The sequence below is a fragment of the Thunnus thynnus genome, chromosome 22, assembly GCF_963924715.1.
Source record: "Thunnus thynnus chromosome 22, fThuThy2.1, whole genome shotgun sequence".
Lineage (NCBI taxonomy): Eukaryota > Metazoa > Chordata > Actinopteri > Scombriformes > Scombridae > Thunnus > Thunnus thynnus.
The window spans coordinates 18,797,200-18,813,540 of record NC_089538.1 but is presented as its reverse complement, the minus strand read 5'-3'; the positions used below and the strand labels follow the sequence as shown (position 1 = coordinate 18,813,540).

Below are 16,341 nucleotides of genomic sequence, written 5' to 3'. Positions count from 1 at the left end.
TCGCCAGCCTCATTCTTTATGTAAGAGTTTGAACTCTGATTTATTGACTTGTATGGTTGTTTGACTTTTGACACAGCTATTGCTCAATGCTTGGTGAATCTACTGCAAACCAGTAAAGCTGATACTACTCCCACACTTTCCTGAGAAATTTATGTTGATATCTTCTTAGCCACACCACACTGGCTAAGAAGATGGCTTGTGCAATCAACAGTAAAAATATTTCTCACTTTACAGATTCAAAGGTTTTACAAATATATACGATTGCAGCTAACGATTATTTTCACTGTGGATTATCTCAAATTAGTTGTTTGGTCTATACAAAATGTTGATTTCCTTTTCCCAAAGCCCAAGATAACATCCTTAAATGTCTTGTTTTGTCCCAACCAACAGTCCACAATCCAAAGATTTTCAGTTTATAGTCACAGGAGATCAACCAGAAAATATTCATTCGTATTATATTCATTTGAGAGGCTGGAACCAGAGAATTTTGGAGAAAATGAAAAAAAAAACGATTAATCAATTAGCAAAATAGCTGGCGTCTACTTTTCTGTCAATCGACTAATCGATGAACTGACTTATCAACTACCAGTTTTTCAAGAGCCCCCAAATCCAAAATTTTGTGGCTTCTGGGAGAGCTCAGGCTTGACCATTGTTTGACATTCAACATAACTATTGCTCAACCAGTCTTCTGTTTCTTGAGTAAACAGGTTGGTGCAACTCCCACCTCATTGTTTAACACAAACAATGCTATTCAACAGCTATTTCATAAGCTGATTATATATTTGTATAACGTCTGAAAACAAAGTAAGAAATATTTTCATCTGAGATGCAGTGGAAGTGTAAATTACAATAAAATGGAAATAGCCTAATCAGTTAAAGTACAAGTGCTTCAAAATTGTACTTGAGTCAATTCTTATAGTAGTTTCTTTCTACCACTGGGCAACAGACTGAAAGCAGTCTAGAAAACTTGATTTTCCTTGGAAGTAGAGATATATTTCTGTAAGCTGTTTTATTTAATATTATTTAATATTTACTTTGATGATGATCACACATCTTTGTTAAACAGGTGTTTATCAGAAAGAAAAACAAATGAGTACAATGGATGAAGAAACACCCTATCATTTTTCAACGGAACGCAACAAACCCAAGTTTCTGAATAAGTGGTAAGTTGTCTCCTTTCCTTCCTGAAGCTGTCTGACAAGTCCCCCACTACATGTGAAAAGAAATCAGTTTTTAGAAGCGATTCATAAGGATTATGGAGAGAACAGACGAATGATGTCGGCTTTCTCACAGCTGCTGATAGAGGCATCAGATCAGCAAAAGCTTCTGTGTGTCATTCAGTCCCTCCAGAATTTCTCCAGGAGTTTTTTGGTGATTGTTGTAGCCAAAAATGTTTGATTTTGCAGCGGCTTTTCTTCAAAATTGCAATACACAATACAGTGCTTTATGTGTTCTTATTGTGGTGAAATTGCGGGAATTGAGAAAAATTGCATGCAAAGGAAAAATCATCCAATAATGCCATTAAAATAAATCCATTATCATAAAAGTATAGTGTATTTGTCCATCTTCTACATGAATGCACTGTGATGACATAAGTTACCACAACACAAATTGGTCCAAATCACAAGCAGGCTGTCGATTTGGCCATTTCATGCGGAAAAGTTGTGGTAATTTAGCAAAATTGCAAGCTCTCGCAAATATTGCATAGATTTCTTGAATTTGCGTTAACAATTGCGATTGCAAAATCACAATTTCCTGGGAGTACTGGTCATTCTGGAGTGCATGGACCAACAAATGTTTTCTTTTAATTTGGAGAACAACTCATGATCACTTGCTCTTCACTTCATGTTGGTAACATCTGTTCGGTGTATCATACTGTGGTTTAGTTCCGCTGTCTTATATGTGGATGTGTGTGTAGATATTTATGTATGTACTGTATATGTGAATGTACTTACATGTAATGTGTAAGCATCATTTTAATGTTGCAGCTTTATAATTCGTGGGTAGTTCTATAAGAACAACTCATATTTTATAAGATGATTATATATATTTGTCTCACTATTTAATCTGCAAATCAAGAAATATTTTTACTGCTGATTGCACAAGATCAGTGATAACTGACTCAAGTACAATTTCTCAGAAAAATGTGAACAATAAAACTCAACTTGAAAACAATGAGAAGAGCTTCCACACACTGCTGGAAAATTTATTAGATCACAATGTTTCAGTCTTTACGATCTTCATAGTTATATATACAGTACATACCTGATGGAGGTCTTTCAGGCTATATGTATACATGTATGAAATAACCAGTAGCATTTCTAATGCTGCAATGAATTATATAAGAAATACATAAAATCAAATGTCCAGTAAAGCATGTAACATGATTGATAGACATGATAAGGGTGTTTTAGGGTGTTTTTATGGATCATGGCTCATGGGCTGCTTCTGTTTTGTGTGCTCATGTGTGAAATTGTGCATGGATTTTGTGTCAAATCAGTGATTCTTAACAACCGGTCCATCCAGTGTTGGTTACTGCAGCTCACCTCCTGACAGCACAATCTTTGATGATCACACATCTTTGTTAAACAGGTGTTTATCAGAAAGAAAAACAAATGAGTACAATGGAACACCCTATCATTTTTCAACGGAATGCAACAAACCCAAGTTTCTGAATAAGTGGTAAGTTGCCTCCCTTCCTTCCTGAAGCTGTCTGACAAGCCCCCCACTACGTGCAAAAAGAAATCAGTTTTTAGAAGCGATTCATAAGGATTATGGAGAAAACAGACAAATGATGTCGGCTTTCTCACATCTGCTGATAGAGGCATCAGATCAGCAAAAGCTTCTGTGTGTCATTCAGTCCCTCCAGAATTTCTCCAGGAGTTTTTTGGTGATTGTTGTAGCCAAAAATGTTTGATTTTGCAGCGGCTTTTCTCAAAAATTGCAATACAATTTGCAGTGCTTTATGTGTTCTTATTGTGGTGAAATTGCGGGAATTGAGAAAGATTGCATGCAAAGGAAAATAATACAACTTTTATTAAACTTCTACAAATGAAGAGTCATATGTAATCACTTCCTTTGATATAAAATAAAAAGCATACTGCATATCACAGAAACACCTATATTTCAGTGCTAATGTTTTAATTTATTCTCTGAACATGAGAACAACAGGCTCAAAGTTATATAAAAAGAAAATACTGTATTTGAGTTCCATTTATAAGCCTTTATTAAATAAACTTTCACCTCAACATTAGTACCCAATAAAATCATCCAATAATGCCATTAAAATAAATCCATTATCATAAAAGTATAGTGTATTTGTCCATCTTCTACAGCACTGTGATGACATAAGTTACCACAACACAAAATGCGACAATTGGTCCAAATCACAAGCAGGCTGTTGATTTGGCCATTTCATGCGGAAAAGTTGTGGTAATTTAGCAAAATTGCAAGCTCTCGCAAATATTGCATAGATTTCTTGAATTTGCGTTAACAATTGCGATTGCAAAATCACAATTTCCTGGGAGTACTGGTCATTCTGGAGTGCATGGACCAACAAATGTTTTCTTTTAATTTGGAGAACAACTCATGATCACTTGCTCTTCACTTCATGTTGGTAACATCTGTTCTGTGTATCATACTGTGGTTTAGTTCCGCTGTCTTATATGTGGATGTGTGTGTAGATATTTATGTATGTACTGTATATGTGAATGTACTTACATGTAATGTGTAAGCAGCATTTTAATGTTGCAGCTTTATAGTTCGTGGGTAGTTTTATAAGAACAACTCATATTTTATAAGATGATTATATATATTTGTTTCACTATTTAATCTGCAAATCAAGAAATATTATTAAGAAAATTAGTCCGCCTGCTATTCCAACACAAGTGATCAGTGAGATTGATTAAGCAACAGCAATAACTGAAAATGCTTTAATTCTGCAGCCCAACAGTAGAAAGTAACTACTGTAAGAATTGATTTAAGTACAATTTTGAGGCACTTGTACTTAAACTGATTAGGCAATTTCCATTTTATTGTACTTTATACTCCCACTGCATCTCAGAGGAAAATATGTATTACTTTGCCGATTCAAAAGTTATTGAAATAAACAACCCCACTCCAATTTGTTTACGCAGTTGCGGAAGACTGATTGAGCAATAGCTGTGTTGAATGTCAAACAACACAAGTCAAGAGTCTAAAAGCCATGAAAGCACCTGTGAGGTTGTCCCCTGGCGATCTTTATAATTGGGTAAAGGAGGCTCAATTCCTGCTTCTGTTTTGCTCAATACTTGGTAAATATTTTGCAAACCAGTTAACAACTTGGTTCCAGCCCACGTTTTCCTGAGGAAATTATTCAGAAATCAGCCAGGAACAGAGCACCACCACAGCTACTTTATAATTGCATAAGGGGGGCATGTGACAACACATTATCATCGACTGAAGAATATAAAAGCAGACACAGTGACCACACAAGTCACAGCTTTGGAGACGGAGAAAAAGAAAATCAGTCTGCCAGCTATCCAAACACAAGTGATCAACTGACGGAGATGGATGCCTTCAAAGAATACCTGGAAGCCATGGCAGCCCAGCTGAAGGACAGCCAAATCCACATTGAGGGACTGAAGAGAAAAGGTAGAAAGAATCTTTCTCATTAAAGATTTTAATGAGTAATTTTCTCTTTAAGCAATGTTTGTATTTTGATAAAATACACAAGACAAGATATAGAAAAGAAATACATTTACAAAATATGATAATGAGAATGTTTTGTTTTATATAGAGAGCATCATGGTGGCATTCACTGCTGTGGCAGAATACAGTGGGGCCCATGGACCCTTCAACATGGACAGAACTCTGGTTTACAACAAGGTGATTACAAACATTGGTGATGCCTACAATAGCTGCTCAGGTAAGATCATTATATAATGCCCCAATCATAATCACCTATTTGATTGTTTGGTTTGATTTGGTTAGTTTCATGGCTTGTCACAGTTTCTGAAGCTTTGGATTTACTAATAACCAGTGCAATTCTAGACTAATACAACTCAACTATATTCTGAAACAAAAAAATTGAGTAATTAATGTTTTTTACATCAACGATGAATATTTTAACTTCATGTAAGGTGAAAGCGGTCAGTCATAGTGACAGAGATTTATTGTTAGTCTTATCACTGCTTACATCTGCATTAAACTGCAGAGAAAAAAGGGTAGTGGCTACTGGCTAGCTGGTAAACAAAGAGCATCTAGAAAGTTACAGAGCTAAAAAAGAGAGTTAATATTGGACTTTCACTCATCAGATAGCCAGAAACCCGACACAAAATACATGTTAATACTGCTCCATGTATGCTGGATGTGTAATAGGCACTTCTTGGCTATAAGCACTTCACATCGGAGGCTTTTGTTTTTCAGCTTGTTGTAGATTTCTTCTGCCCCCCAGAAGCCAAACAAAGTAATTAATGCAGCTTTAAAGAGAGACATGATCAGAACTTTCTGCAAATGATATTGCAACAAGATCTTCCTAAAGATAAACAAAGCTTTAAAAAACCCAACATATAATCAGTATGTTATAGGTTTCTACAGTATTAACAATATTTATGTTTTCATGTGTTTATGCAGGTATTGTCATTTTATCTTATTTGAAGTTATTTAAACTCAAAAAACAGGTGTTGGGTACAATCAATTGCGATAATAATTTACTATGTTACAATAAAGATATAAATAATATATGACTTGAAAATTATGAAGAATAAAAATAAAAAATGGTACTTCTATACACTTGGTAAGATTTGTATGCTAATTTCATTTCTGATTCAGTTTTTTTTAACCCTAGGTCTTTCAGAGTTTTTCAAAAACTTTTAATATTTGAAAAATCCCATTTTGTTTCTGCAGGTATCTTCAGTGCACCTGTTGCAGGTCTTTATTATTTTACCTTCTTCTATCATGCTGGAGGACAACATCCATCAAAGCTGTTCCTGATGAAGAACTGCGAGACCATTGTCATGACAACTGATCACAAATCAAGCAATGACTCAGCTGATAATGGAGGAAATGCAGCATTCCTGCAGTTGAAGGAAGGTGATCAGGTTTTTGTGCGCCTGGGTGCAAATACTCATGTTTGGGGATCATGCCAAACCAACTTCAGTGGCTTTCTGGTCCGTCACATGTGAGAATCAATGACCCCAGAATGTTTTTTGTTTTTCAGTTTATTCCTGCCTGAATATACTGTGCATCCAAAAACATGAGATCAATGAAGCATCTACTGTGCTACCAATAAAACTCAAATTTCGATTAAACAGATAGATGTTACTATATTCAACCAAAATAAATCATTGAAACATTAGTCCAATGAGTCTTGACTGTTTCATTTTCAACTTCATGTCATAAAAAGTGACGAAAAGTATAAAAATCTAATGATTCACAGAAGATCAAGCCATTTCGGTAACTCCATGAGCTTTCATCCAAACAATAATAACAAATGAGTAAAATATAAAGTTCCTTTCTTAATTTCAGCAGCTAAAATGGAACCACAACATAATCCATATATATTGCACCTATGGCATTGTTCAATCATATATAAATCTAACTTGTTGTCTGGTATCACTGTCAGTGTTACTGAACATTTGTCAGTATAATCTCAGATTTTATTTTATGGTTTGTACACTCATCCACACATCTCAGATCAACATTATTATTTAATTGAGAGACAATTTAACATTTTCACTTTTAGAGCTCATTTTGAGGGTTGTCCTGTACTGTTTTTGGTTTTGTATTCAACACATTTGCAGTAGGAGTTGAACCAATATATAATTGGGTAAAGGAGGCACATGACAACACATTATCATCGATTGAACAATATAAAAGCAGCCACAGTGACCTTATAAGTCATAGTTTTGGAGACGGAGCAAAGAAAATCAGTCTGCCTGCTATTCCAACACAAGTGATCAACCAGCAGAGATGGATGCCTTCAAAGCATACCTGGAAGCTATGGAAACCCAGCTGAAGGACTGCCAAATCCAGATTGAGGAATAGAAAAAGTAGAATGAAACTTTGTCATTAAAGATTTTAATGAAGAATTTATTAAAGAGCAACTTTTAGGTGTCCTCAGTAACTTAATGTGTGAGGAAATGATGTAGAAACTGGATTTATAAAGAATATATCAATAAGTCAACTGTGATAAATATGGATTCCAGTGTTAGTTTTGATGTGGATGAGGCATTTATACCCATGACAGACTAGAGTCTTATTATTCTGAGGCATCCAAGGGGCCAGTAATAGGCAAGAAAAAATGATCAAAGGGCTGTATTTACATAGCGCCTTTCTAGTCTTCCGACCACTCAAAACGCTTTACAATACATGTCAACATTCACCAATTCACACACACATTCATACACTGATGGGAGAGGCTGCCATGCAAGGTGCAAACCTGCTCATCAGGATCTAATCTAATGCACATTCACACCAACTCTCACAAACGCTGGCACAGCCATCGGGAACAATTTGAGGTTCAGTGTCTTGCCCAGTGAGGAGAAATAACAGCCATTAGTGGGAATCTGAGTTGTAGTGTTAGAAGAAGTTTGAAGAATTGTGAAATTTGCAACCTGTGTGTGTTCTCGTCTGTGAGGGTTTTAATGTTCCACAGCTGCTCCTAAGATTGCGTTTTCCGCCTCTTTGTCAAATGGTGGTGAGGTTTACAAAGGACCCTGCACAGACAAGATCCTGGTTTTCAAAAGGGTCTTCTTGAACACTGGCTGTTGTTACAATGAAGATACAGGTACTGTAGACTATGATGTGTGTTTGTGTGTGTGTGTTTGCTAATGCTGTTTGACTCAGGTCTCTACTGTGTTCTTGTGTTTAAAGCAGCACTAATCAATATTTTGATGTTAACAGTGGATCAAATAACAAAGTGTACTGTGAAAGTTGTCGGCTTCACTGACAAGCCCACAGATAATTATCCGCCGGCTGTTTTGTTCTTCCCGGTTCTGTGTTTCATCTATTTTGGATCATTGTTTTGGTTTTTGTGGCCTGAAAAGCTGTTCTCATAAACCTTGTTTCCAGTAGATGCAGGCAGCTTTTTCAGCAAAAGGCTCTGATAAACTGATTGTACCCTACCTGCACAGCACAGAATGGCAGGCAGACAAAGTGACAGTGACTGAGGAACATAGTTAAGCATCTAATAGCTAAAGAGACAGATATTTGCCTCAAGAGTTAGTAAAAACCAAAATAGAGCTAAAAGGAGAGTGAATATTGAACTTCATTAATGATGCTTTAAGTTGCACAATGGACATAGTTTCATTGGTTGAGTCAAAATTCAATTGTTTTTGGCTAACTAACTCTAAGTAACATTATATTTACTATAAATAAAGAAAAACATTGTAGCTTATATTCTGTTGACTATTCTCAATCATAAATTAATTGGTAATATTATGAGTCTCCTGTTAGCTAACTCTGGTTCTGAAAAATACAAATCTTTGGCTCCACACACTAAGGTTTGCCCCTGCCTTTCAGAAAAATGTGAATAATAAAACTCAAACCTATTTGTAATTTGGGTAAAACTTCTTGAATGTGCTTGTTTTTGCATTGTTTGCATTGTATAGTTGGTTAGGACAGTAATGGGTGTAAAAGATATTTATTAATCTTCAGTTGTTATTGTAATAATTATTGTAGCATCTGAAACCAAACCATGAACACTTTGAATACAGTACATTTAATGTTATGTTACATTTAATGTTATGTTATCCATTGCAATACATATTGCAATGGATAACATACTGTAGCCTATATATTAGGCTACACTAGGCATGCTAAAAGATTAAATAGATAGTAGATTTAACTACATAAATTCATCATGATCTAGAATCGTAGTATTATACTTACACCCTTACATCCTCTACAATAGAAGAATATTTGCTTCTTTTTTTAAAGCCACAATATGCAAGTTCTGGCAACCAAGCTAATGCTAGCATGAGACTCAAAAGCGAGCTACTCTCCTTCCTCCCCTCCCTCTCTCTTCTCTGTTTTTCCACCAAACCCTTTACCTGCATTCTCAGCTAATGGTAGCTTGGATCCCCGGTACGAGAGGAGAAGTAGGCAAGAAGCCTGTTCATGTATTGATCGACAGCCATGAGCTTCCAGAGGTTTGGGCTGATAAACAGCTGCTGTAAAGCACATAAAAACTGTCATTGATATATCTATTTGTAGTTAATGCCTTGAGAATGTTGTTGTTCATACACAAGCGAACTGGATGTGTCCAAAAGTTTTAATGTCTCCTGACACCAGTAAATGTTATGTGAAAAGCTGTCTGTATGCATGAGCAGATACAGTATAAATATTAGGCTCTGCAGTATTTCTACAGTGGTAACTGTGGTAACAGTCCCATCTTACAGTATTTCAATTTTGGTAAAATATTCCTAAATCTCATCATCTTAATCAAAAAGCTGTTGACATTAGCTAGATGGACAACTGAATGCTTTTAGTGTGTTCAGACAAAGAACTTAAGAAGACAAAGTGTGGAAATGGTTAACTTAATGATGCTTTATCAATATCTTTATAGTAAATGACATTTGGACTCGTTGTGCCATATCAACTAATTTATATTTAACTTGCAGTCATATATATATTGTATTGGCAATAATACAGCAGTAATAATTCATGTCAATATTACTTCTACCTCCATTGTCCCAAATAAAACATGTGTGATGTCAAACAGGAGCAGAAATTATGACTTTTAAGACATCTAAACAGTCACTATCAGGTGACTGTTTATATTTACAGGTGTTGCTGCCTCATATCTGTGTGATGTGGCTCGTTCTGTCCATTTAAACCTATATCCACCTCACCTGCTTGAAGGCCAAAGATTACAGAGTCTACAGACAAACCTGTTCTGACATCATCATATGGTGCTTATGGGGCGCTCCAATATCTTATCAGACCTGTAAAATCTGTAGACCGTCATAGTTATCACTGTATCAAACACCATCACTGGAAACATTAAGACTTTGCTGAGTTGGTTCAACTGTTATCAATCATCTTACCGAGAATCCATCAGAATTATAAGAAAATTGCAGAATCGTTATTATGTGTACATATTGTTAATTAATCTATTTATATGAGAGAAGTTGTTGTGACTCTTCTGTGTGTCTTTTGATACCAGAATCACTAAAGTTGTCAAATAACAAAATAATTATGAGAAACTTTATTGATACAAAACAACAAAAATAAAAACATTTTTTATAAAACTACCTGTGAAGTAGATGAACTGACCCTTTAAAATCTTTGGACACACCTTTTCAGAAGAACTAAAAGTAAAGGTAATATAGAAACAGTTTCCATTATATAGTTTGTCCACCAGAGAGCACTGAAGTTTATTTTTTAACAGTAATGTTCCACTTAGTACATCAACTAGTCACTTGCATGTTTTTTTAAAAAAAAAAAGATGTAAGGGATCCTTACTGAAAAGGTTTGTTTATATTATGTATTCATGTAAAAACAAACAAACAAACAAAAGCTAACATCTTCTAAATTCTCAAAAATATCAATAGTGGTGTCAGCTTCAAAAATCAAGTGTCAGCCAGGGTATACTTCATCAATTCAACACATCTGTAATCCATCAATAATGTGCAATTTATCATATTATTTACAGTCTTGCATGAAAGGTGCAATGTGTTTTTGTGCAGAAACAGCCACAGTGATGATGTAATGGTAAACTACTTATTTTACCTTGCCGTGCTGTGTAATGGAAAAACACCCACAGCATGCCAGCTCAACTCAAGTCATGGCTCGGTTTGACTACCCCCAAAACAATGTAAAAATGCTGTAGTGTTGGCGGAGCAGAGCAGTGAACAGATGACCATATAAAGAAATCTGTCAAGAGACGACATCGGCTCAGGTTAAAAGGAGAAAAAAGGGGGTTCACAGCAGTCTAAAGCCAATCCTTTTTGCTCACGGGGATAATATCTACATATGTTTACCTCAAAATTTTGTAATTTTGGCCATGTTTAACATGTACATCTGGCATTGTAACAATATATATATATATATATGAATGAAAATAAGGAAAAGCATAATAGGTCCCCTTTAACCACAGCGTTGTTACACCATAAAACATCATTATAGTTGTTGTCGTTTTGGGATTATTAAATAATAGTACAGGAATAAATGGAGCATTTATGCTTTGGGACCTTTTTTTTCAGAATCTCAGTGGAGATAAAAGATGTAAAACAGTGTAAAACAAATAAAGCCTTCCTGTCAGCATGTTGATCTGAGATGTGTGGATGAGTGTACAAACCATAAAATCAAATCTGAGATTATACTGGATTTGAACAATGCCATATGTGAAATATATGTGGATTATGTTGTGGTTCCATTTTAGCTTTTGAGATTAAGAACTTTACATTTCATTTGTTTTTTGTTGTTTGGATGAAAACTCATGGAGTATCCAAAATAAAAGGGTTGATTCCCTGTGAATCATTAGATTTTTATATTTTAGTCATTGTTTATGACATGAAGTTGTAAGTGAAACAGTCAAGACTCATTGGACTAATGTTTCGAATGATTTATTTTGGTTGAAAATAGTAACATCTATCTGTTTAATCGAAATTTGAGTTTTATTGGTAGCACAGTAGACGCTTCATTCATCTCAGGTTTTTGGACATACTGTATATTCAGACAGGAATAAACTGAACCACAAAAACCATTCTTGAGTCGTTGATTCTCACATGGGACGGACCAGAAAGCCACTGAAGTTGGTTTGGCTTGATCCCCAAACATGAGTTTTTGCACCCAGACGCACATACACCTGATCTCCTTTCTGCAGCTCCAGAAATACTGCATTTCCTCCATTATCAGCTGTGTCATAGCCGAACCCGGAGAAACTTTGGTCATCAGCCGTCATGACAATGCTCTCGCAGTTCTTCATCAGGAACAGCCTTGATGCATGTTGTCCTCCAGCATGATAGAAGAAGGTAAAATAATACACCTACAAAAGGTGCACTGAAGATTGGATCAAATTGAAAGTACACAAAACATAAAACTGGTCCAAAGAAAACTGAATCAGAAATGAAATTAGCATTAAAATGCATACAAATCTTACCAAGTGTATAGAAGTACCATTTTCTATTTGTATTATTGATCATTTTCAAGTCATATTTTATTCATGTATTTATTGTAACAAAGTTAATTATTATTACAGTAGATCCCATCCAACACCTATGTTTTTTTTGAAAACTTAAGAAGTTTAAACAACTACAAGTAAGATAAAATGACAACACCAGCAAGACTCTCTCTTATTTTTCTCTGCAGTTTAATGCAGATGTAAGCAGCGATAAGACTGAACCAACTTGTGCAATAAATCTGTCACTAAGATTGACCGCTTTCACTTTACATGAAGTTAAAATATTCATTGTTTTTCATTTTAAGTTTTATTGGTCTAGAATTGCACTGGTTATCAATAAACCCCCCCCAAAAAAACTGTGTATGGACAAGCCATGATAGTAATTTGATTTCCTGTACAGCTATTGTAGGCATCACCAATGTTTGTAATCACCTTGTTGTAAACCAGAGTTGTGTCCTCACTAAAGGGTCCATGGGCCCCACCGTGTTCTGCCAGGGCAGTGAATGCCACCTTGGTTCTCTCTATATAAAAGAAAACATTCTCATCATCCTATTTTGTAAATGCATTTCTTTTCTACATCATATCTTGTGTAAGTGAGCACTTTCTATATTAAAATCCTTAATGAAAAAGTTTCATTCTATCTTGTATCAGCTGGGCTTCCACATCTTACAGTTTTTTTTCAAGGCATCCATCTCTGTTGGTTGATCACTTGTTTTGGGATAGCGGGTGGACTAATTTTCTTTTTCTCAGTCTCCAAAGCTGTGACTTGTAAGGTCACTGTGGCAGCTTTTATGTTGTTCTATCGGCGATACTGTATTGTCACATCCCTCCTTTACCCAAATATAAAGAATCTGTGGCAGTTGGAAAATATGTTCCTGGCTGATAACATTTCTGAATAATTTTCTCAGGGAAACGTTGGCTTGCACCAACTTGTTTTTGCATACGGTGTTAAATTACTCTCAAAACCTGCTCACATAAAAACAAGGTGCCTGCATGTGATACGAGCCAACAGAACAGTATCTGAAGGAGATGAGGGATGTCTGGGTTTCCTTACTCAGTCTAATGCCACTGCGACCCAGTCCCGGATAAGCGGTGGAAAATGGATGGATCAAATTGTTTACTTGTTTGCAGAAGATTTACTGGGTTTTGAGCAAAACCTTCACATTCTGCAGGCAATGTAGAGTTGCCAGTTAACCTAATGTGCATGTCTTCGGTCTGGAGTCAAGCTGAAGAAACTGTCATCAGGCCAAAATTTTAATTTGTGCAATACTTTGGTTTATGACCAAATACCTGCACCTGCAAATACCTGACATCCCTTCAGCTTCAACAGTATTTTGTGTTTAGCGTTAATTACCAAATATTAGCATGCTAACACACTAAACTAAGATAGTCAACCAGATAAACACAAAACCTGCAAAATGTTATTGTGAGCAAGTTAGCAGGCTGATGTTAGCATTCAGCTCAAAGCACCACTGTGCTAAAGCACAGTCTCACAGAGTTGCTAGCGTGGTTGGTGGTTTTCTATCTTTTTCTTATTGCCAACAAATCTAATGTGCGGGGACACACCAACAATGAATTGATCCTACTTACAAGTATTGTTTTTTTATCCAAAGCCTGATATACCATATTCCTCCATGCCGTAGGCCTTGTAGAACACATCAATGAGCCACACCGTTACACTTGGTGACATGTTCCTTCATTTTTGGACAACTGAGGTCTACAGCAAAGAGGAATAAGATATATCAGACTTTGGATACACAAACAACACTTGTAAGTAGGATGAGTTCATTGTTGGTTTGGCTCTGCACCTGAGGTTTGTTGACAATAAGAAAAATAGAAAGCAGCGCGCAAAAAGGTGTTCGCACACAAGATGCCTTCTTCAGTGTAAAATGTCCCTGTGCTTGTATTGGACAATTTAAACAAAATAAAAATAAAATATCTAATTGATTTGGATGCGCGAATCCCTTTTTGTGCTTTGGATTTTGACTTCATGGTTACATGCACCCCAGCTCTCTCATGTCTTTCGGTTGACTGAGATGTTTTTTACTTCTACAATAAGAAAAATATAGAAAATCGCCAGCCTTATTCTTTATGTAAGAGTTTGAACTCTGATTTATTGACTTGTGTGGTTGTTTGACTTTTGACACAGCTATTGCTCAACGCTTGGTGAATCTACTGCAAACCGGTAAAGCTGATACTACTCCCATACTTTCCTGAGAAATTTATGTTGATATCTTCTTAGTCACACCACACTGGCTAAGAAGATCACACTGATCTTGTGCAATCAACAGTGAAAATATTTCTTACTTTACAGATTCAAAAGTTTTACAAATATATACGATTGCAACTAACGATTATTTTCATTGTGGATTATCTCAAATTAGTTGTTTGGTCTATACAAAATGTTGATTTCTGTTTCCCAAAGCCCAAGATAACATCCTTAAATGTCTTGTTTTGTCCCGACCAGCAGTCCACAATCCAAAGATTTTCAGTTTACAGTCACAGGAGATCAACCAGAAAATATTCATTCGTATTATATTCATTTGAGAGGCTGGAACCAGAGAATTTTGGAGAAAATGACAAAAAAAAAAACGATTAATCAATTAGCAAAATAGCTGGCGTCTATTTTTCTGTCAATCGACTAATCGATGAACTGACTAATCAACTACCAGTTTTTCAAGAGCCCCCAAATCCAAAATTGTGTGGCTTCTGGGAGAGCTCAGGCTTGACCATTGTTTGACATTCAACATAACTATTGCTCAACCAGTCTTCTGTTTCTTGAGTAAACAAGTTGGTGCAACTCCCACCTCATTGTTTAACACAAGACAAATGTATGTAGAGTATAGGCTGCACTGTCTATTTCTTTCTTCTTCTTTTTTTGACTGTGGGCACAAAATGTGTGCAATACAATTTGCAGTGCTTTGTGTGTTCTTATTGTGGTGAAATTGCGGGAATTGAGAAAAATTGCATGCAAAGGAAAATAATACAACTTTTATTAAACTTCTACAAATGAAGAGTCATATGTAATCACTTCCTTTGATAAAAAATAAAAAGCATACTGCATATCACAGAAACACCTATATTTCAGTGCTAATGTTTTAATTTATTCTCTGAACATGAGAACAACAGGCTCAAAGTTATATAAAAAGAAAATACTGTATTTGAGTTCCATTTATAAGCCTTTATTAAATAAACTTTCACCTCAACATTAGTACCCAATAAAATCATCAAATAATGCCATTAAAATAAAATCATTGTCATAAAAGTATAGTGTATTTGTCCATCTTCTACATGAATGCACTGTGATGACATAAGTTACCACAACACAAAATGCGACAATTGGTCCAAATCACAAGCAGACTGTTGATTTGGCCATTTCATGCGGAAAAGTTGTGGTAATTTAGCAAAATTGCAAGCTCTCGCAAATATTGCATAGATTTCTTGAATTTGCGATAACAATTGCAATTGCAAAATCACAATTTCCTGGGAGTACTGGTCATTCTGGAGTGCATGGACCAACAAATGTTTTCTTTTAATTTAGAGAACAACTCATGATCACTTGCGCTTCACTTCATGTTGGTAACATCTGTTCTGTGTATCATACTGTGGTTTAGTTCCGCTGTCTTATATGTGGATGTGTGTGTAGATATTTATGTATGTACTGTATATGTGAATGTACTTACATGTAATGTGTAAGCAGAATTTTAATGTTGCAGCTTTATAGTTCGTGGGTAGTTCTATAAGAACAACTCATATTTTATAAGATGATTATATATATTTGTCTCACTATTTAATCTGCAAATCAAGAAATATTTTTACTGCTGATTGCACAAGATCAGTGTTGACTGACTCAAGTACAACTTTGAGGCACTTGTACTTTAACTGATTAAGCAATTTCCATTTTATTATACTTTATACTTCCAATGCATTTCAGGGGAAAATATTTGCTGACTCAAAAGTTATAGAAATATACAACTCCACCCCAACGCAATTGCAGAGGATTGATTGAGCAATAGCTGTGTTGAATGTCAAACAATGACACAAGTCAAGAGTCTACAGCCATGCAAGCATCTGCGAGGCTGGCACAGTAGTGCTGTGATGTCAATGTTAATGAATTCCTCTCAGATTCTTTGCAATTGGGTAAAGGAGGCACGTGACAACACATTATCACCGATCGAACAATATAAAAGCAGCCACAGTGACCTTACAAATCACAGCTTTGGAGACAGAGCAAA

General features: G+C 35.6%; 1 protein-coding gene across 1 annotated transcript; it reads left to right on the top strand.

Annotated features, from left to right (window-relative positions):
- The first annotated feature begins 4,241 nt into the window (after window positions 1-4,241).
- LOC137174575 (complement C1q-like protein 4) lies at window positions 4,242-6,337 on the top strand. The gene is made up of 3 exons (XM_067579960.1): window positions 4,242-4,632; window positions 4,778-4,906; window positions 5,887-6,337. Exons 1-3 carry the CDS (start codon window positions 4,548-4,550, stop codon window positions 6,162-6,164), a joined length of 492 nt encoding a protein of 163 aa, XP_067436061.1. The 5' UTR covers window positions 4,242-4,547; the 3' UTR covers window positions 6,165-6,337.
- The last annotated feature ends 10,004 nt before the right edge of the window (window positions 6,338-16,341 follow it).